A 20,516-nucleotide genomic window follows, 5' to 3' on the forward strand; every position below is an offset into this window, starting at 1 on the left:
ACCTGCTTCATTATCCGTCACATGTGACCTGATGACCTCATTTCCTGCCGCCGTGTCTTCCCTCAGGAACCAGTCCAATGTGCGACGCATGCACACAGCTCTCCGGCTCAATGAAGTCATCATCAAAAAGTCCTCCGAGGCCAAGCTGGTCCTCCTGAACATGCCCGGACCCCCGAAGAACCGCACGGGCGACGAGAACTGTATCCTTCAGCGTGTTTACTGAGAGGAGTCCTTGAGTCAGGCAGGACGTGTCATCGAGGGAGTGACCTACGTCAGTAGAACGGCTTCATTAGTACGGATAGAAGATCCGTTTGAGCCCGAAGGCTCCGCTATTATAACTATACTTTGTCAGTTAATTGACTTGGCAACGTGATTTGTGAGCAGATAATAAGTGCGTGATGGCAAGGAGGCAAATAACTAATTAGGATTTATCAGCCGAGTTCCATTGCAGAAGCACAAGATGAACATTTTGAGCAACAATTTTCATTTGATTCATTTTAATTTCTCTTTTATTATCTATAAAAGTAATTATACCATTTTCTGGACTTTCCTTTGTAGCTCTCCTCCTTCTCTTTACATCACGTCCCGTCATTTGCTTATTTATATTTATCTTCTACAGATGCAAACAGGAACCCTAAAGCTATACTTTGCATCTTTCACAATGGGCTTTCATGCCGATCAATAGGATACGTGTGTGTGATCAATAGGAGGCTTCAGCCAGAGACACAGAGAAGGTCGTTTAGGAGGAGCTGGTTTTCCTGTGGACCTTCTTTAACACTTCTGTCCCAGACATGGAGTTCCTGGAGGTCCTCACTGACGGCCTCAACCGGGTCCTCCTGGTCCGCGGAGGCGGCCGCGAGGTCATCACCATCTACTCCTGAGAGAGCAGCCCCACCCCCACCCCTCCTCCTCCTCCTCCTCCTCCATCAACACCACCCCCCCCCCCCCCCCCCACTCCCTCCCTCCCCCTCCCTCTCTCATCGACGCTGCTTCGGTACGTCGCTCGCGCCCTTCCTTCCTGTGAGGTCGTCCCTCTCGCGCCCCACCCCCCCCCCCCCCTCCCCCGATAGCTCAGCTTCAGCACCGCTCCGTCAGCTCCATCCCCAGCAGACCGATGAGCAGAGTCACCCGCTCGGCCGCTACGCCCTCCGCTGCGGGGGCTTCTTTTACCTGTTGGCCGACTCCGGCCTCGTGTCCATTTGATGCGTTTGTTCCGTCGCTCGTCTGTAGCTCGCCGCCGAGACGGGCCTCGAGGTGGAGGGGGTGGAGGTGGAGGTGGAGGGGGTGGAGGTGAGGTGGAGTTGAGCGCACTTGCATGTTGGTTCCGTCTTTGTTTGAATCGATTCTCCTCGATATTGTTGTTGTTTTCTTTTGAAACACGCGTGTGGCCCATCAGCGGTGTGTGTGTGTGTGTGTGTGTGTGTGTGTGTGTGTGTGTGTGTGTGTGTGTGTGTGTGTGTGTGTGTGTGTGTGTGTGTGTGTGTGTGTGTGTGTGTGTGTGTGTGTGTGTGTGTGTGTGTGACTGGACTCCTCCCATGTGATTCATCCTTGGAGGGACAAAGAGACTGTTTCCCAGGGGCAGGACCACCCAGCAGGAACTGTGACCCCCCCGAGGGCATGGGAGGAAGACTCACCCGCAGCACGCCGTCCTCATAACCGTGTGTGTGTGTCTCCACCGCCGTCCTTCGGCTCGTCCTCCGTTCGGTTCCATCTTCTTAGTGGCCGTCCATCCTCGTGGTCACTGAAAAGAGTATATAAATATATATACGACAAGGCTAGCTTAGTTTGTAGAGATTGACACGTAACTAAAACTGTGAATAGTGCGTTTCCTACCAGACGGCGAGTGGGGAGACAGTACAACCCCCCCCCCGAGGAGATGATCATCGCCAGCAGCCCTCGGGTGGATCACTGTAAATAATGTACAAGCTCTGACGCGTTGTTCAGTATGAGTGTAGTATTTTTGTGACATACTAAAAAGCTTCTAGTGGAGAGAAAGCGCTCCTTCGCTGGAAAACGCTGTTTTAAAATGATATGTATCTATTTATTTATTTATTTATTGGATGGCATAGGCTCCTGTCACTATGGTAACTGTCACGCACTGCACCTGCACTGTCACTGTGCAACAAGTGAAATTTAACAAATTCATTCTATTTAAAAAAAGAAAATACTAAATGTTATTTTTTCATCTAGAGAACAAATATGTATTTATGTTTATGGACTAGAGTTTACACATAATGATGAAATAGTTGTTTGTCATTTTGATTGTCACTTAAAGATTTATTGTTTTTGCCTCATTTAGATACATTAAATGTGCCATATCAAAGTATTTTTCAAAGAGAAATAGTGAACAAAAGTTCTATTGATTGGCTTGAAGAGAACAAAGTGTGGAGGCGTCCAACTGGGGACAGAGAGGACACTGTCGCAGTGTCAAAGTGGCCCTGCAGGTGGCGCTCAGACTTGATCAGCTTTTCCACAGGAGAGACGGATTGTTTGGGGGGGGTCATGTCCAAAGAAGTAGAGCAGTATCTATGAATCCCACGCTGTCCATAAGACTGAACTCTATGCAGTAGACTCCACTGAGATTTTATACCACCGATTGGACACGACCTTGAGCTGAATGACTTGTGAGAAAATCATATTTAGGGTCAAAAAGTGCATCTTGGACGGAATGTGCAATAGTTGAAATCCGGACTCATGTGATCATCGTGTTATTTATTTTTTTACACATATATTTTGTATATGTAGATTTCGTAAGTCGAACAAAATCCAGATTCATCTCACTTTGACCAAGGACAGCTGTCACTTTACTTTATTTCAGTTTCTTTTCTTGAAGAAACCGTTTTTGGTCATTTGCACTTGTAGTAGAAATATGAATATAAATAAATCCGTATATATAAACAGTATATACAATATAGGGAAGCAAAACAAATTAGTTTCTAGAAGTATTTACAAACCGTATTAAATGTTTTTAGTGTTGCCTGAATGTCGGACCATATGTTGTGAATGCTGCTAGTATCGATAGATTTATTTCTACTGTAAATAGAGACGACTAAAGTGAAAAAGGGTATAGACATACATATCAGTGGTAAACGTTTGGCCTGAGATCTCTGGACAGGGTCAGCTTTCTGTTTTATTAGAAAACTATTCTGAATACCGTGATGCAATATTACAACTGAGGAACTAAACCCTCTACCTTTTTATTCTCTTTAAAAAGAAATGCTCTATTTATTATTACCATCTTTAATCCCATAAGTAAAGTGAACCCGTTTTATTCTATAACAGATTTCATTTAATTAAAAAAACTTACAGGAATCACCAAAAATGTTGAAATTCGGTGATGAACTTTGACACCTGTGATACTTAAGAAGCAGCCACTCATGAAGACGTTTTAATAACCGGGGGGTCGTTTAACGCTCGCGTACGTTTCTGAAGACGCGACTATTTCGCGATGGTCCGCGCAACGTTGCCTGCATCAACTGAGCCGTTGAAATAGATTCAAGAGAAAAAAAGATATCTGAAGTTTATTGGAGAAATTTATTGGAAATGAATTTATTTATGGTATTATAAATGTTTTATAACTGCTGTTTGCATGGTACTGTGTGGCGATATTTGTTTTTGTGGTTTCTATAGTGATGACTTACATGTTTAAGGGCCAGAGGGGCAGCAGGTTGTCAGATCTCATCTCAGATTCAGAGAACTGGAGTGTTTTCCACGCGGCTAGACCACGAAAAACAAGACTTTTACAAAAAAAAAATTAAAATAAAGTATGAGTTCACTATATTGTTACTTGTTATATTTCAATCTTGCTCAAATAGTCTTAATAGATTTTGAGTTTGCGAGCGGATGGGCCTTAGAACCGGTCATTTCACCTTTTGTAAATATATATCACTTAAGTCAGAGACACTGTAACCGACTAGTGTTGTCTTTTGCTGTACACTGTTCTATCACTGTGGACGAGGTCTAAGAGTTTTGTAAGATTTTGTGCAATATCGTTCTCACATGGATCATTTTGTCATTTAGTGATTTATTTTCTCTCGACCACTGGAGGTGTCACTTGTTTCATCCGAATGTTTGTCACCGGATCTTACAGACAATAAAAGGTCTACAGTGTTCATCCCCTGCGTGGCTGAGACAGCGAAGCACTTTACACCGAGGAGGGGGGGGGGGGGGGGCTCTCTGTGCGGCAGCGGCCCCTGGCGGCACACGAGTGTATTACAGCTCAGACTAAAAAACATCAAATAAGATTAACTCCCATCATCCTGCAGCCGTTTTGAACTGCGACGACGCAGAAACATTTCTGCTCATCATGTTTACATTTCAGCGTTTTCTTGGACATTTTTAGCATGCATCACATTCTTTCCTTTCTCTTGCCAAAAAAAAAGAAGAATATTAACTGTTGAATTTATTATAGTCACGCAATCTGTGAGGTGAGCCGTCCCAGAATCCCTCCTCCACGGCCCCCCCCCCCCCCCCTCACCTCATCTGCCCTCACCCCTGGCCTCCCCCATCCCAGCCGATAAATCCACCCCAGCTCTGTATTTTAAATGTGATTGCAGTATAATTCTGAGAAGAAAAAAAAAAGATCAAAGAATATAAAACTCGCGCTTCCAATTGTGGCACTGGCTCTGTTTGGATGACATATGACAGTCGACTGAGAAACCAGCACGCCCCCCCCCCCTCCCCCCCCCCTCCAACTGATCTACGATTTAGATCAGATCCTTCGCCTGCACAACTGTAGCATGAGACAAACTTGCCGGTGATCATTACCCAGTCTCCATCCTTAAATGGATATCAAGGGCTCTGAAACACATCTGTTACCGGGTCGAGGAGGTTCTGTTAAAGGTACCGACAGAGGCCCACATCACGGCCGAGAGGGCGCGCACACACACAGTCTGCAGCTGAGATAAGATGGCGCCCTTCAGTGTAAATGTTGCTGGAGGTCGAGTGGCTGTCGGCCGGTGCAAGCAGAGCCAGATGTGCCACACATGTTGTGTAACTCAGTGCATGAACAAGGTGTATTGAAAATATATTGGGTGTTTGTGGTATAAAAGTATTTTTTTTCAGTTAGAACATTTTTTTATTTCTTAGTTGTATGATATTTTTTCCTCTTTCCTTAGAACTGGCCAATCATTGTATTCAAGATGAATTATTATTATTATGGTACAAGATTCTATTTTTTATGGTAGATTTGTTGACCATGTCTTCTCGTTGTGTCAAATATTATCTGCAGATAAACTGAGTACCAAAGTATTTATTTCAGTTAACTACATTCATGATGGTGTGCAAACATGTGCTCCAGTGAATTATTAAATACAAATATTTAGTTAACAGATGTTTCCACTAAGTGAGTAAGACTGAAAGTGCCAAAGCAGCAGAGTCCTGCAAAAATACACAATTTGGTGTAAGTGATATAAAAAGGCAGCCATTACATATTTTCTTTTTATTTAATGCATATTAAAGTATATTAGTTAGGTTTTTGGGGAATGCACTTAGTGGCTCGATAATTAACCCCTTTTTGATTTGACTTCAGTGTTAATTATTGAGCTTAAGACGTGCTGGTAGCAGATGAGCTTTTCTTTGTGCTAAGCTAACTTAGCAGCGGCAGGTTCAAATTTAACTAACAAACATATTCCCTTCTTAATTGCTTTGAAACATTTTTTTATTTGAGTGCAGGTATGATTTTAATTCACTGGAGTTATGGGAAACATTTTTGTATGGATGCCTGACAATGTAATGGATGTAGATATAGATGATGATGTATATATGTATATATCATCATCTATATACAGCACACACTCAAAGACACACCTGTATCAAATTTCAGTAAAATGAAAATGCTTTTTTTCATTCCAAAATGTTCTTTACTCTTCCTTGATACTGTACCTAGTCTTATGGTAAAGCTGTGGTTCCTTTAAGTTCTGTGGGTGTGTGTGTGCACTTGTAACTGCTGGGGGCAGGGGTGGGAGGGGGCAACATGTAAATAAATCAAATACAGTTAGTGTGGAGGTGTTTTTTTTGTGTCAGTGTAAGTTAAATATTATACAATTTAAAAAAATAAAGTATTATTCTATATTGTGTTTCATGATACATTTAAAAAAAAAGGAAAAAGTAGTTTTATCTTACATTACAAATGCTTATATCTATGGCTTCTGGCGATACCCGTTCCATTTTATAGATTTGTCAGCACAAAATGCAATAAACCAATACCATTTTATTACAGCAAATGTGTCGAGTTTTTAATCACGTCTTATTTTGACAATGAAAATGTTACAAATTATAAAAAGACACTGTGCACTAAAACACAATCATGGGTGGAAAAGAACAAAAATGTACTTTACACATGCAACGTTTTCTCAGTTCACCTCATGTCTAAGAAGAAGAAAGGAATCATTTGAACAAATGGAACCAAATGAACACTACTGTCAAATAAAAAAGATTAAAAGCTCTTACAAAACATCCAACCTACTTATATTACACAGCCGGGAAATTCACTGCACAGACTGTTGTGGAGTCTACTTGTGTCGGGGGGGGGGGGGGGGGGGTCACATTAGGGGAGGCTAATGGCTACAACATCAGTAATGTCGGGGGTACATGGACATGGGCGGGGCCTGGCCCATGCCGGGGGGGGGCTGCTGGGCGCCGACGGGGCTCACCAGGTGGTTGAGGGACGGCCCGCTCTGGATGAGGGTGTCCAGCGCTTTCTGTACACTCGGGTTGTCAAAGTTGATGGGTCCAGCCGGGGCGCCGTAACCCTGGAGCCCCCCGGCGGAGGGGCCCATCATGGTCGGGCGGGGCGGCATCTGGGAAGGGGCGGGGCCGAGGGAGCTGTAGGGCTTCGACTGGGACACGGGGGGGGGCAGGCCTCCGGCGCCCGCCGCCACGCCGCTGCCGCTGTTGAACAGGCTGAGGATCTTGGCCTGCAGCTCCTGCTGGTGGCTCGGGTTGGACGCCGCCGCCGCGCTCGGGGCCGCCGACAGGCCGAGGTGGCTGGACTGGGGCGGGGCGAGAGCAGGGTGGGACGCAGGGGGCGGTCCCGTGGCCGAGGGCGCGGCGTCGTGGTGCATCGCCGCCGGAGCGACGTGAGCAGCGTGGACTCCGGCTGAGAGGAGAAGGGTGGAGGAACAACTCAATTCATGGCTGAGGAGACAGAACGTATCTCCATGGTGGCAGGGATACAAATACTGAATTATTTAAAAAAGACATTATGTGGGTTCTCAAATTGAATTATTTACAACAGTTGTCAGATGGTTTCAAAGAGATTTCATACTAAAACCAGAAGTTTACACCACCCGTTGAAGCTGAACTTTTGATGGTTTTTGCTTCAAACCGTAAATGTCCTACAGGACCAGTACATTTCTCCCTCAACGTTGTGTGAGTATAAACTAGTGCCGTCAGTTAAACGTGTTATTAACGCGATGCAAACCCATTTTAACATTGTCAATTTGTTTATCGCAAGATAAAAAACTGGAATGGTCGTCCACACATGAGTGACCTCAACGGCTCATTGTTTCTGAAATAAGAGGCTTTGTTCACAGCAAAAGAAAACATTAAGCCAAGGTTTAACTGCACTAAGTCCTTGTTACCTGAAATGTGGACATATGATTTTATTTTGTACCGCCCTGTTTGGCAATGTTGTTTTTCAGTAAACATTTGCATGAAGCCAATCGACTTTCCCATGTTGAGAAGAGCATTAAAATGAAAAAATTAATTAATTTTAGAATAGCTAAAATGTGCGATTGCTTTGAGTTAACTGACATAAATGTGATTAATCGCTTGACAGCACTAGTTTGTACTTCTTAAACAGTCAAAAGACAAGAAACAATCCTTCAAAATGTGATTTTCCTTCCTTCCCCTCTCACCCGTGAGCGGCTCTGCGGCGCTTCGTAGCAGTCGAGCTCGTTTGTCCTTCAGGTAGGCGATGAGACCATCCATTTCGTCTGGCGTTACAAATCTACTCGGCAAGCAGAGCAGAAAACGCTATCAAACTCAATACGTCACTTAGTGTCACCATGTCCACAGTTCACTGACGACACAGGACCTACCTGTTTTCAGACAGCAGCGTGATGGAGGTGAGCACGGACACCGGGTGGCTCTCTCGGTCGGGCTCCCTGAGCAGCACGTCGTCCGCCATCTTGGCCGCCTTTCGGGCGATCTCCTTGCGTTCTTTCTCCCGGTTTTCAACCTTGTAGGTGTCATAGTTGTGGGCAACCAGCATCATGGCGTCCTGCATCGGCATGTTGCGATGCTCTAAGCGCACAACAACACAAAGACACTCCTCTCAAACACTGCTGCTCTTTGCTTCTGGAGGCAAGAACAACCCCCCCCCTCACCCCCCACCAAACATCAACGACAAGCACCCGGGGCCGCCTTGCGTTACCTTGCGGTGTGCCAAACAAGATGTTGACAGTGCAGGACCGGTGCACCTGGTGCTGCTGGGTAATGATGATGGCGAAGGGGGTGCGGGCTCGGCCCACGTCCTCCAGCGCCTGAGTGAGCGACACCTCCGTGTTGAGGAAGATCAGGTCCACCACCATGCCCAGATCACGCACCTTCCGCCCCACCGTCTCAGCATACTCCCTACAGTGGTTTGTGAAGCAGAAGTACACAAAGGACACACACACACACACACACACACACACACACACACACACACGCACACACACGCAATATGAAATAAAGACACGCGGCGTGCAATGGGGCCTGGGCTCCGATTGGTTCCCCCAGCGGAGAGCGGACTTACTTCTGCGCCTTGTTGACGACGATCACCGAGCAGTCGACGGGCCGCTCGCTGTCGTAGCGCCGCTGCAGCTCCTCGTAGTACTGGCGGTACAGCTCATTGCGCCGCCGCTCCTCCGGCCGGGCGCGATCGTCTACTCCCGAAGCGAGGCCCGAGGCGGCTGGACGGGGGGGGGGGGAGTGTGATGTCAGATAAAGAATCTGACCATGTTTCCAGGTCCCAATAAAAGCAGGAAAATCAAACCCATCCGGGAAGAGCTACAGTTCTTCTTGTGTTTACTTGTGACCCCCCCCCCCCGCCGCCCCCTTCTCGTACCGTCCGGCTCACGGCGTCCGTTCCACGGGTCTCGGTACGGGTCTCTGTACGGGTCCCTGTAGGCCTCGTCCTTCCTCCGGTAGTAGTCCTCCGCAGTGCCGCTACTGCGCATGAAGCGGTCGTAGTCCTCCTTGCTGCATGGAGACAATAAAAAGTTTTTTAAAAACACAGCTAGACGGCGAGCGTCCGTCTCTCCGAGCAGTCACCTGTACGCCGCATCCCGGGGGTCTTTGTCCCGGGCCTCTGAGCCCCGGTAGCGGTAGTCGTGGTCCCGAGAGTGTCCCCTCGGCCTGGACTCTCGAGCAGAGTCCCTCCCGTCGCGGCCCTCCCGGGACTCTCGGGGATACGCGGGGGAGCGCGAGCGGGGCCGGGCCTCCTTGCCGTCCCCGTAGGTGCCGTACGAGGCCCTGAGAGGGGACAGTTAGCCGTTAGCGCTGAGACAAATGAGGGGTGTGAAACAGGGACAGGCCTACGTTTAGTGCAGGTGGAGGAGGACGGAGACGATTCCCGAGACGAGTGGACAACGAGGTTCTGAAGTGTCGATCCGATCGATCCGCGGTCGCAACCGAATCGATTTGTCGACTGTTGGAGGTTCCCCCGACCAAGAATCCAGCTCCTAACACACACACACTCAGGTGCCCCGGCTACTAACCTCCGGGAACAAGGCGGCGTATTTTGCGCATCCAGCACTTGGAGGGGATGATTTGAGTTTTATTCCTCAGTGAGACACGTTTCCCACGATGCAAATCTTATTTAAATGCACATGTGCTTGAAATGTTCTCTGCTATTTGAACCCTTCGGGTGTAGAAGTAGTGGAGGTTGGCTTTGTTTGCTTTAGGGTTTGAGGGGCCATAGTTTCCCCAATCCGTATATTTATTAGGAGAGTTATATTTCCCACTGAAGTATATTTCAATGTTGAAAGAAAATTCCTTGTGAGTTGTGTGCTTTGATAATTAGAATGCTACTCATGGGTGTAAACGACCAGCCCCCCGTACACCCAAATCTGGACTGGAGCGGGATGTTTTGCGCCTGATAATTAGATCGTTTTCCTCCACAAAAAAGGTGCAATGTAGTGCAAAACCAGACTAAAGAACATGAGCATGTGAGACAAAGACACGCTGAATTACAACAATATGACTATTCTCTTTATTTCAGTATATCTGCAAATGTGTGAAACGGTTGTCCAACGAGGCGCCACGAGCCCGTCGTCCCTTAAGCGCCCCCACGGGTGGAAACGACAGTGGAGGAAACTTTAGTTTACCGGCACCTCGGAGGTGATCGTAGGTCTGCACACCAATTTTGCGTTACTTTACCTTCGTGGAGGGCTCTGCTGGGATTGAGGTTTAGCTTGCCGTCGCTCCACTGCCATATTTACATCTGAAAATAAATCAATCCAAACGTTGAACAGAACAGTGACAAGTTAATCAGTTTCTTTTCAGGCAGAGCGGAGCGGCCGCGTCAACACTTCCACGATCCAAAAATGAGAAATTCTGAAATCCGAGATGGACGAGTGTCCAAATGCAGCGAATCAAGTTCCTCAATCTGTCGAACTGGGTTCAAGAAACGAACGTGCTTTTTCGTGCACTTAAAATTGAGCAAAACGAAAATTTGATTTTTCAACTGGACATTTTGCCTTCAGAAAAAATCGAGAGCTCGACCTGAGTGACGCGTTTAAATCCCAGTTGTGGAAAAACAGTAAAAAAAAGATTTCAGAGATTCAAGCTTCGCCAAAATGTAGTAAACTTTATTTTTTGGTTTGCGGTCCACAGAAAGAAAGAAAGTGTTGGTAGAAAAACTGCTAAATGTTCCTTTATAACATGTTGAACTGTAGATGAAATAAATTCAACTGAAGGTGCTGCGATCATTTTCTGCCAAAGTTTGATCCAACGAGCTCAACGTGGAAGCCGATCAGGAGCTAAACCTGAACCCAAGAGCCAGACTGGGTCCGATTTAAAGAACCAGGTGCAGGGGTTTGCAGAACCTCTGTATAAAATGGGGCACAATAAAAGTCAATAAAAAGTCATATCGCAATAGAATCTCCTCCTGAATAAACAATGCTACAATAAAAGGCTACAAATAAAAGCACCTGATTGGCTTCCACAGTCGGCCCCAAAAACCCTGATCAGAGCACCGTCAAATGAAAACCGTTTATTGTGGAAAAGAAGAGCTCCACTTGTGTCATTATAGGCATTTTGCTGACTAGAGGCAACATAGAAATGGGTTTGAAAAAGGAAAATCTATTCACCCAATCTCCATCTTTAAATGACAGAACGAAAGTGAAGTCAAGCTGAAATGTATTCGTCTTTTTGCTGGACTTTTTATATTTCAAATCCACAGAAATCATGATTATCTTCAGGATAAACTCTGGAAAACACCATGCCCAATCTCTCAAAGGTATTCACTCTCTCACACACACACACCTTTCATTAACTGGTTATGCAACATCTGTACATCCTCTGCAGCCAGACAGTCACACCTGCTGCAGTTAGGGCTTACCTATTTTATAACTTTTATATATTCGACCCTTTTGGGCAGCCTTTGCAGCTTCCGCTTCCTCAACACGTTCAAATTGTACAAATCCGAACCCACGAAACATGGACACGCCTGGAAGAGGAACATTTAAAGTTGTACAGTTTTAGGATCATTTTGAAGAACATTTTTGGAGTGCTGCCCACTTTAAGAAGTTTTTGATTAGGACATCCGTCGGCATTTTACATGCTTGCAATTTCATAAATAAAGCGACGCCTGATGCTGCAAGACATTATTAAAATGATGTGATTGCTTGCATTGTGTTTTACTGACCGGTTATCTTCCCATAAGGGCTGAACAGCTCTTCCAAATCCTTCTTTTCCATGTCGGAGGTCGGCAAATTCCCAACAAAAATCCTTCTCTCCAGATCTCTGGGATCATTACTGCTGCAGGAGCGTGAAAAGCGCCCCGGTGACGGGCTGAGGCTCCTCCGGCGAGACATGACTCGATTCAAAAGTGGTTTGCTCTCTTCTGTCTTCGTGCGTCTCAAATGCGGGTAAAAGTTTGGTTTGCTCACTAATCGCCGTCTTTAAATTGCCGTTCGAAATCCTGAAACATCAGTGGGTGAAGAGAGGAGATAAAATTGTCTTGGGAGGGATGAAAAGTTTCAGCAAAGCAAATGTTGCAAGTCAAAATCACATCACGGTTCAGACAATGGAAATGATCGGGCAAAGAGGACTTTCAAAATGCAGCAAATTGGACACAAGTCGGGTTGGTTAAATTGCAAAATCTTCCAAAAGCTTGTGTTTTAGAAACACTTTCTTTGGCGCTGGCGTGCACGGCAGGGAGCCACGGGACCTTTACCTACGAGGTAATGCTCATGGGATTAAAAGAACAGGGTATCGGACTCTTCTAGAAGTTAACCTTCAATGACTCATTTTGTCAAATGGCACTATATAGAAAATGTTAAAGTTTTTTCAAACCTTTTAAAATTTGACTTTGCTTATTGTCACTCAAACAGATATTTCATGTAGTTTGGAAATGAGTGGTTCCTACTTCCTAGTAAGAGATGCACAGAGGTTTCTGAGGTGGTAGAGAAAACATATATTAACTATATTGGTTCCCGTGGAGCATAGAGCGAACAATGACATGATATAAAATGCAACCTGACTCTTAAAATGTCAAACCAGAGATTAAAGTATGTCACGTGAAGACTGTGTGGGCGGTGAAAGAGTGCGGGGCTCTTTAAGCTGACGACGAGAACACGTTGCAACGCAAACATTTCACTTGGTGAAGCCACCCGGGAAAGACGACACCAGGCTGCCTTTCGGTTTGAGGTTCTGGCTGCGGTTGGCGTTTGGCCCGTGCCTTCTGAGCGCGTTTTGGCGGCGTGTCCACAATTATTACACACTTATTTGGATGCGTGTTGATGACATTGTAGAACATGGATTCTACAGGTTTTTTTTAGAGGTTGACGCCCAGAAATGCGCCAAACGTACAGAGAGAAAATAGAGGCAGAGGGCGGATTGTCTGCAGATACAAACACCGCCACACTCCTCACCTTTTTAGAACAACCCGTCCTTCTGCCTTTTAAGTTTAGGGTAATGTTGTGCATCCCAACTTGGCCCAAAAGTGTTTACAGTGCGGCGAATAGTTTCAATTCACTTTTTGGTAAGAAAATTATGCCCCATTGCGTCGGTTTGTATAATTTGTTCAAATTATCCTCTTCTCTTGAATCTTGAAGAAAATGGCGTCGATGAAATGAAATTGTGAAATTGAGATAATCTTAAAAATGCCATGGTACAAATTTTTTCTTCAATGAAACAAATTATTTTAAATGTCTTCAGGATGAAATCAGCTAACATCCCAGAGAGGAAACTATTTCAGTTTTTTCCAATCACAACATAATTGAAGTTATTAGAAGGTAAAAGCTTTATTTTACATTAATGATTAATGATAGTAAAGGAAGCAACCCTTTACATACCTTAGGTTGCACTTTGACGCCCTGGATTCTGTGGCCACATAGTTCAAAAACCCCAAATGTCTGAAAGGGAGAGAAAAATAAAATCAATGAAAATGTAACAGATTAGAGGAAAATAAGAATCACTTGAAATACTCCAATCAGAATGTTTATTGCACCAATATGTTGCATGTGCAAGGAATTTGGCTTGGTGATTGGTGCGTGACAATGAACATAGAAAATCAATATTTGCAATGAAATATGACCACGGCAAACGATAAAGAGCTTGTTAAAACATGGTATTAAAGGGTCCATTGTTTATTAAGAGTTGTGTGGTAGCTTGATACTACTTTCATTGACCCACAGCAACATCTGACAGGAGGAAGAGCGACAGGACGCGTGTTCATTTCATGTTGTGAATATCGTTTTTCCAACCAATATTCTAATTTAAAAAAAGCACAGGAACACAGCAGTTCTACATCCACACACATGACTTATGATGTGGTAAACGTTAGTTTCCCCAAATAACACCCCTCCTGGATGAGGACATTTAGTGAGGCGGCAACATTGTCCAAATCAAAAGAAAACTGCTTTATTATCAGGTCCAACAGAGCCAGGTGTGTCAGGAAGAGCCGAGCAATTCAATGTTTCAATACGTTTAAAACTAGCGAGCCTCTTCTGGTTCGAGATAAAGTAGTCATTTAATCATAATAATCTGCAAATTAAACTAATATCATCGCCGCTGTGTAGACAGTTATGTGGCGAATTGTAAGCACATTGGTGTTGCGCTCATTAATGCTGCTCCCGGGATGCAGACGGACCGCCGCTCGCGCTGCAAATGGCGAGTCACACGCGAACAGATCAAATGAGAGCCGCTAATGGTTGAGACGGGTTTAAAAAAAAACGTCGCTACGCTTCTGTACCACCATTCCATTGCGTATTACCAATTCATGGCTTTTAAATGTTAACTTACGTAGCCAGGTCAGCGTTAGTTAACGTTAGGTACTTAGCATTAGCATAGCCATCTGGTATCTTAAAAGCAAACAGCTAGCATTCTGAGACTATATAATAGATACGCTGAGAATATACTTAAACCTGAATAAATCGATGTATTGGAGATAACAGAGCAGCTCTTTACCCACCTTCGGTGTGTAAATCAATTTGGATCGGTTTACAGACTCTGAGGGTCGCGGACAAGTCCTAACGTTAGCAAGTTCGCTAGCTTCTCACAAAGCCGCTCTTCTTCTTCTACTACTTTACGGTAGCTCTCTTCTTCTACTACTGCTGCTTTACGGTAGCTTGCCTTTCATCTCCGAGGCTGCTTCAAGCTGGAAACTTGTAAAATGAACAAGTTTTAGAGTGGGAAAATTAACGTTATATTGAAAACAGAGACTTGTGTCGTGACATTTTTTATCTAATATATTTTAAATTCTTTTCAAAACCTTTTTTGACAATACCTGTTTTTCCATGGAATATTTTGACCCCACATATTTTTCGATGACACTTTTTGAAGTAGTATATTGTGAAAGTTTTTTCAAAATACTTTGGACCTAATATATTTCGACTTTTTTCCATTAAATACTTTGACTTTTCAAAGTGTTTTTCCTTTTTTTCAAAACATTTTTCAAACTAATATTTTTTAGTTTTGGTAGGAAACAATTTTCGACCTTTTTTACTTTCTTTTCCATGGAGTTTTTAGACCTAATATTTCCTAACTTTTTCCACTAAATACTTTGACCTAACATTTTGTGATTTAAAAAAAAAAACATTTTCCGACCAAATATTTGACCAAATATATTTTAATAGTACCGGATTTGGTCAATTCACAACTTTTTCTTATCAAATACAAAATGAAAAGCCAAACATGCGAGTCAACATATTCATATTGTGCATAAGAATCTACTAACCAACCGAAACACATCAACGGATTTTCTCTAATGAACCTAATGACGCCTTCAGGTAGTATTGGTTGTCGTAATTTAGACTTTCTATAGTGTAATTAGCTTTTGTATCAACATCCAAGACGCAATGCAACTAAATAATAGCATTTTTCGTAAAAGTTACGAAATAGTGTGTGTCTTTAAAAAAAAAACAGATACCAATTGTTTTGACACATTTGTCCCACATTTCATGAACGCCCTGTAGTTGCCAGGTTGGTGTTTTGCCAGCTTTAGTTTGAACGTAGTAACATGTGGCATTTCATCACAATATTAGCCACATAAATACAAATTATTTATGAGGGTCACTTGAGAAGATATTCTCTCCATATATATTTGTAAATGACTACTCAGCATTAAACATGGACAGCGACCCCCCCCCCCCCGCGGGGCCGTCCGTCCCCCGGTCTCTGCGCCGGGAGGAGTCACACAAACCTGGCAACGTCGACGGGCGCTTTGTTAACGCTTCATTGAGCCAAGATGGCAGATTTCGAAGAGCTCAGCGACGAAGAGAAGGTATTACTTTATACATTAATGGTGTGATTATTCGACTGTCCTCGACACAGGCCTCGGAAAATAAGCGTTCTCCGTGAGACACTTTCTGTTTAGCGTGGGATTGCCGGACAGTGGACGGTGGCTGTCTGGTGGAGCTGCCGTGGCTCAAAAAGCAAGGCGAGCTTGTGTTTGACAGTTCGGAACTGTTAGCCAACTGGGTTCCTCTCGCCTAAGCTGCCCCCTCAACAAACACACGACGTGAGTCAGCCGACGTGTGCGGGCTTTCGATTCAAAAGTGACTCTTTTGACGTCCGGCCGAGGCGGACACGGTTTTAAACGATGAGCTAACGGTGGTGCTAAGTGGGAGGAAGTAGATGCACTTCCTGCATTTACAGGGAGGATACTGGCAGCCCGTCGGCCGCACGCGCCCAGTCCACTCAAAGTGGCTGCTTCAGCGTGTCTCTGTTCCCCCCCCCGTGTTGGCGGTGCTTAGCTTGTGTGCCTGTAACTTTGTTTTTCTGTCTGGGTGCAGTGTGTTTTGGGGGCTTGGTGTCGCTCCCTCTGCATCATGCTGAGACATGTTGAAAGGTGATGCTCTGCATTCCTCGAGCTGACAGCGTGACAGGAGCCAACATCTCCAGCATCGCTGCAGCAGACCTTTCATCATCAATGTGAATGACTTTGTGAACCTTGTGTGTTTTTAGATCTCTAACGTTGTTGAACTGCATGGGGGATGGGGGGGGCGAGGGGTCTCTTAGCCCGAGGAGGATTGGTGGGCTCTGAATGGAGCAACTTTTCTGGAGCACGGTCAAATTAGGTTACTCTGACCCTTTCAGCCGGGCGGCCCATTGTAGGTCAACGCCAGCTGGGGGCTAAATAAGAGTCTGCCTGACAGACGGTGACACTATAACGTGGCGTTAGGATGCTGGACTGGTTCTAAAAAGTGATGCTCACACTTAAACAAAGGAAGACAAATGGAGGGTGGTGCCCCAGTCCTTACTACGACCGAGGTCTTCACCCTGTGGATGGGACATGCTGACACTTGCCTTGTGGCTGCTAAGAAAAGCCCATGGGAGACATACCCTGTTTCCCATCTAAGGAGTGGCCACAGTAGAACCAACAACCCCACGGCCTAGAAAGACAGCAGACCGCTCACTGCTTCGCTCTAGTGGCCTTTTGCAGGTTCTTTTCACATCAACCTGCTGAATCTCGCAGGAGGATGAATTGCACCAGAGGAGAGGAGACGGGGGTGTTCCTGCTCCACCACAAAACCTAAACCTTGCCTCAAGAGGGGAAATTAACCACTTTGTGACACTTTGTATTGATGTTTTGCGTCTTTTAATGAAAGGTATTTTATTTATTTTTAGGTCCGAATTGCAGCTAACTTTGTGATGCACTCTCCCCCAGGAGAGTTCAACGAAGTATTCAATGGTGAGCATCATTTGCAACAAACCTATTTAGGACTGTTTTATTGTGTATGGGTCCAGTTTGTTAATGCTTTTGTCGTCTGTTTTCAGATGTGCGACTACTGCTCAACAATGATAGCCTTCTCAGAGAGGGCGCGGCTCAGTAAGTTTCATGACTATTTTATTTTTTTGTGGTTAAAAAATATTTTCTGGATGTGCATGCGAATTGTGGTTGTTTTTATTTGTTTGACATAGTGCCTTTGCCCAGTACAACATGGATCAGTTCACCATGGCCAAAATTGATGGATATGAAGATCAGGCAAGCTTTTTCTTAAAAAAAAATAATCTTTTCTTATCTCACTGAAACTACCAAATTAATTCTACATTTGAAAGACTTTTCCTGACTAAAAAGCCTGTTCCTCTGTCCCCTAAAGGTCCTGATAACGGAGCATGGAGACCTGGGTAATGGCCGCTTCTTTGACCCTCACAACAAGATCTCCTTCAAGTTTGACCACCTGAGAAAGGAAGCCAGCGACCCCCAGCCACACAGCGGCGGATCAACTCTCAAGTCTTGGAGGGACGCCTGCGATTCTGCCCTGAGGACCTACGTGAAGGAGCACTACCAAAGTGGAGTTTGCACCGTAATGATGCCCTCTTTTGTCCGCACAGCCATATTCAGCATTGACTCGCAAAGAATCCCCCACTCATCGTGTTTTTATCGGCCCACAGGTCTACGGGAAAACGATTGATGGCCAGCAGACCATCATCGCTTGCATCCAGGGCCATCAATTCGAGCCTAAAAACTTCTGGTAATTGAATTGAGGATTGCGATCTCATTTTAAACTTCTTAATCAAATTCCCTGAGATAACTCGGTTTGCATAGAGGCAGCGTGTTGTGCTGTTAGTTTTCAAGTGTACTCCTTTTCTCTGTTTCCAGGAACGGTTGCTGCAGGTCTGAATGGAAGTTCAGCGTCACGCAATCCACAGCACACGTGGTCGGAGTCTTGAAAATACAGGTGTGTTGGGTTGGCCGGTGTAGCTTGAACTTGGTTGTAAAGTTATTTTTGTTTCACTGTTGTGTCTCCTCTTCCTTCACATCCAGGTACATTATTACGAGGATGGAAATGTGCAACTGGTCAGCCATAAGGATGTGCAGGAACCCCTGACCGTGTCTGTAAGTATGCTAATACTTCTATTGTAAACTGTGATATCAAAAAGGGAAAAATCATTGTTTGTAAAGAGGGAGAAAAAATAATAAATTATTTCATAGTTTTTCATATTCATGCTTATGTGTGTTTGATTTGGTCAAATAACACAAAAATGTTCTTTTTTTCAGAATGAGAGCCAGACTGCAAAAGAGCTGGTGAAAATTATTGAGGATGCAGAGAATGAATATCAGGTATGTGGGAGGAACCAAGGATGGCTCCTGTGTGTGAATGGAACACTTGTATTATTATCCCATGCACAGCATACAACACACACCAGATGCATGTAAGCAAGTACTAAATCTTACATGTTTCCAAATACTGCTACAAAAAATGGAGGAAAAAAGTATTGTATAGACATGGAGAAATTTGTTTAAAAAATAGTTATTGTAATGGCAATAATAGCCTTTTCTTCCAGATTATCAATCTTAGACATTTAGTAGACAATTTTGGATAAGACTAAATAAGTTAAACGTGCCTCATGACGCACCTGCACGTCTTTGTTGTCCTGCAGCTGGCCATCAGTGAGAACTATCAGACCATGTCGGACACCACGTTCAAAGCCTTACGCAGACAGCTGCCAGTCACCCGCACCAAGATCGACTGGAACAAGATCCTCAGCTACAAGATTGGCAAAGAGATGCAGAACGCTTAGAGGGAAGAGGCCGACTGCGCTGCGACATGCGAACCTGGGAGAAGCCGATGCTCGCGCGAACGTGTGATGCAATGTAACGTACTGTATGTCCTGCTAAAACAGACATTTGTTTGGGGGGTTTAACTGAGAGCGACAGCTTCCGTTGTGCACTACGAGGAAATGCCTTCATTATACAACGACGTCGAGTGATGCCACTGTCGCTCCTTTGCAAAGCTATAACTTCAAAAGAAAAAAACAAATAAGGCTTCATTAACACTGAACGTTTGGTTATTTTCCTACTGTTCAAATTGTCAGTCACACGTTAAACACACAGTTTCTGATCTCTTGAGTGCTTCCAAATAGATGGACACATGCTGCCAAAACCCCTTGAATTTAATGTACCAACTAATATACCCTCTGTATAACTGATCATCTTCAAGAGCTTCCAATACCAATATAGTTTCTTATTAACAGAATGCAAATACTGTATGCAATTTGATATATTGACTGAGTGACACTTTAAGGCACCAAATTATATACATCAGAAGATCTAATTCTAAAACATGCATCCCTATCGATTCAGGGTTGTAGCCAAAGCATGCATTTGTTTTTTTCCCCATATAGTGACCATCTTTTGTCTTCCCTTATGGCAATATTTCACTTCTTTTTGTTGTCATGGGACTTTTTGGGTGATAATCCCTGTTTACCCCCCTGAAATGATACAGTATTGGTGTCCTGAAAGCCATTTGCCTTTGGCTTTTGCTATATTTTTTTATACATACTGTAAGTAAATTTAATATTCATGAAATAAAAATCTTCAAGCAATGGTGATCGCTTGTGTTTTACATAATGTATGAAATGTATTTTAGAGAGAATGGACACTAGATGTTTTAATCTGTTTTCTGGGAATATGAGGCAGTTATATTTATATACATGGGGAGGACGTTTTTTGTAATTTTTGACGAAAGAACATAATCAGGATATTTTTATGTCTACTGTGGCTTTGTGTGTTATCATTTAGCCTATTGTAAACATATATCCATAACCAATTAAATGTAATTAAAGGCTGACATAATTAGTGCATTTATTGATTAGTTGATTTATTGTTAATTCATATACAATTATATTTATATATTTTTTTATATTTTATATTATATAATTTAAGAATTACGAAAATAATCGTCATGTCAAAAAGTAATACACGTGACGTTGTTTAACTTTTATCATCAAATTTCCAATCTTTCCAGTGGTCAGATGATCTATCGGTCGGCTGAAAGGCACGTGTGCTTTAAGAAGAAACGATGACACGTGACTGCGAGCTGGAAACGCCCACCTCACGTGACCACACGCGGCACCGC

The 20,516-nt window shown here is 44.1% G+C and overlaps 3 protein-coding genes across 7 annotated transcripts in view; 2 read left to right on the forward strand and 1 right to left on the reverse strand.

Moving 5' to 3' along the window:
- slc12a5a (solute carrier family 12 member 5a) overlaps positions 1 to 2,709 on the forward strand; it is an 84,161-nt gene extending 81,452 nt beyond the window's left edge. For all 3 annotated transcript variants that reach the window (XM_037490733.2, XM_037490734.2, XM_037490736.2), the window contains exons 25-26: positions 67 to 200; positions 790 to 2,709. In XM_037490733.2, coding sequence (XP_037346630.2) covers positions 67 to 200; positions 790 to 881 — 226 coding nt within the window. In that variant the 3' untranslated portion in view covers positions 882 to 2,709. The remainder of the gene's footprint in view (positions 1 to 66; positions 201 to 789) is intronic.
- A 3,645-nt stretch (positions 2,710 to 6,354) lies between these two features.
- ncoa5 (nuclear receptor coactivator 5) lies at positions 6,355 to 14,780 on the reverse strand. 3 transcript variants are annotated; one of them, XM_037490729.2, is made up of 12 exons: positions 14,624 to 14,780; positions 13,506 to 13,565; positions 11,855 to 12,130; positions 11,549 to 11,656; positions 10,366 to 10,429; positions 9,259 to 9,459; positions 9,053 to 9,186; positions 8,741 to 8,897; positions 8,378 to 8,577; positions 8,043 to 8,247; positions 7,860 to 7,951; positions 6,355 to 7,099 (listed from the first exon to the last, which is right to left on the reverse strand). In XM_037490729.2, the coding sequence occupies exons 3-12, from the start codon at positions 12,021 to 12,023 to the stop codon at positions 6,573 to 6,575; spliced, it is 1,857 nt and encodes a 618-aa protein (XP_037346626.2). In that variant the 5' UTR covers positions 12,024 to 12,130; positions 13,506 to 13,565; positions 14,624 to 14,780; the 3' UTR covers positions 6,355 to 6,572. The 3 variants fall into 3 exon arrangements, with proteins under 3 accessions (XP_037346626.2, XP_037346625.2, XP_037346627.2); XM_037490728.2 differs by having other exon boundaries at positions 8,378 to 8,580; XM_037490730.2 differs by lacking the exons at positions 11,549 to 11,656; positions 11,855 to 12,130 and having other exon boundaries at positions 8,378 to 8,580; positions 14,624 to 14,779.
- A 1,023-nt stretch (positions 14,781 to 15,803) lies between these two features.
- Positions 15,804 to 19,989, forward strand: capza1a (capping actin protein of muscle Z-line subunit alpha 1a). The gene is made up of 10 exons (XM_037490731.2): positions 15,804 to 15,934; positions 17,281 to 17,344; positions 17,431 to 17,482; positions 17,575 to 17,638; positions 17,754 to 17,960; positions 18,049 to 18,128; positions 18,257 to 18,335; positions 18,422 to 18,493; positions 18,656 to 18,718; positions 19,039 to 19,989. Exons 1-10 carry the CDS (start codon positions 15,899 to 15,901, stop codon positions 19,177 to 19,179), a joined length of 858 nt encoding a protein of 285 aa, XP_037346628.2. The 5' UTR covers positions 15,804 to 15,898; the 3' UTR covers positions 19,180 to 19,989.
- The last annotated feature ends 527 nt before the right edge of the window (positions 19,990 to 20,516 follow it).

The sequence above is a fragment of the Pungitius pungitius genome, chromosome 8 (assembly GCF_949316345.1).
Source record: "Pungitius pungitius chromosome 8, fPunPun2.1, whole genome shotgun sequence".
Classification (NCBI taxonomy): domain Eukaryota; kingdom Metazoa; phylum Chordata; class Actinopteri; order Perciformes; family Gasterosteidae; genus Pungitius; species Pungitius pungitius.

Bases quoted from the DNA above. Each gene is read 5' to 3' on its own strand.
- ncoa5 (XM_037490728.2), bottom strand. From the start codon at position 12,023: ATGTCTCGCCGGAGGAGCCTCAGCCCGTCACCGGGGCGCTTTTCACGC. The intron at 9,187-9,258 runs GTGACTGCTCGG...GTCTCCATGCAG, and splicing joins CCCCGGGATGCGGCGTACAG to CAAGGAGGACTACGACCGCT. The intron at 8,581-8,740 runs GTAAGTCCGCTC...CACAAACCACTG, and splicing joins GTCGTCAACAAGGCGCAGAA to TAGGGAGTATGCTGAGACGG.
- capza1a (XM_037490731.2), top strand. From the start codon at position 15,899: ATGGCAGATTTCGAAGAGCTCAGCGACGAAGAGAAG. The intron at 17,483-17,574 runs GTAAGTTTCATG...TGTTTGACATAG, and splicing joins CTCAGAGAGGGCGCGGCTCA to TGCCTTTGCCCAGTACAACA. The intron at 18,494-18,655 runs GTAAGTATGCTA...TCTTTTTTTCAG, and splicing joins AGGAACCCCTGACCGTGTCT to AATGAGAGCCAGACTGCAAA.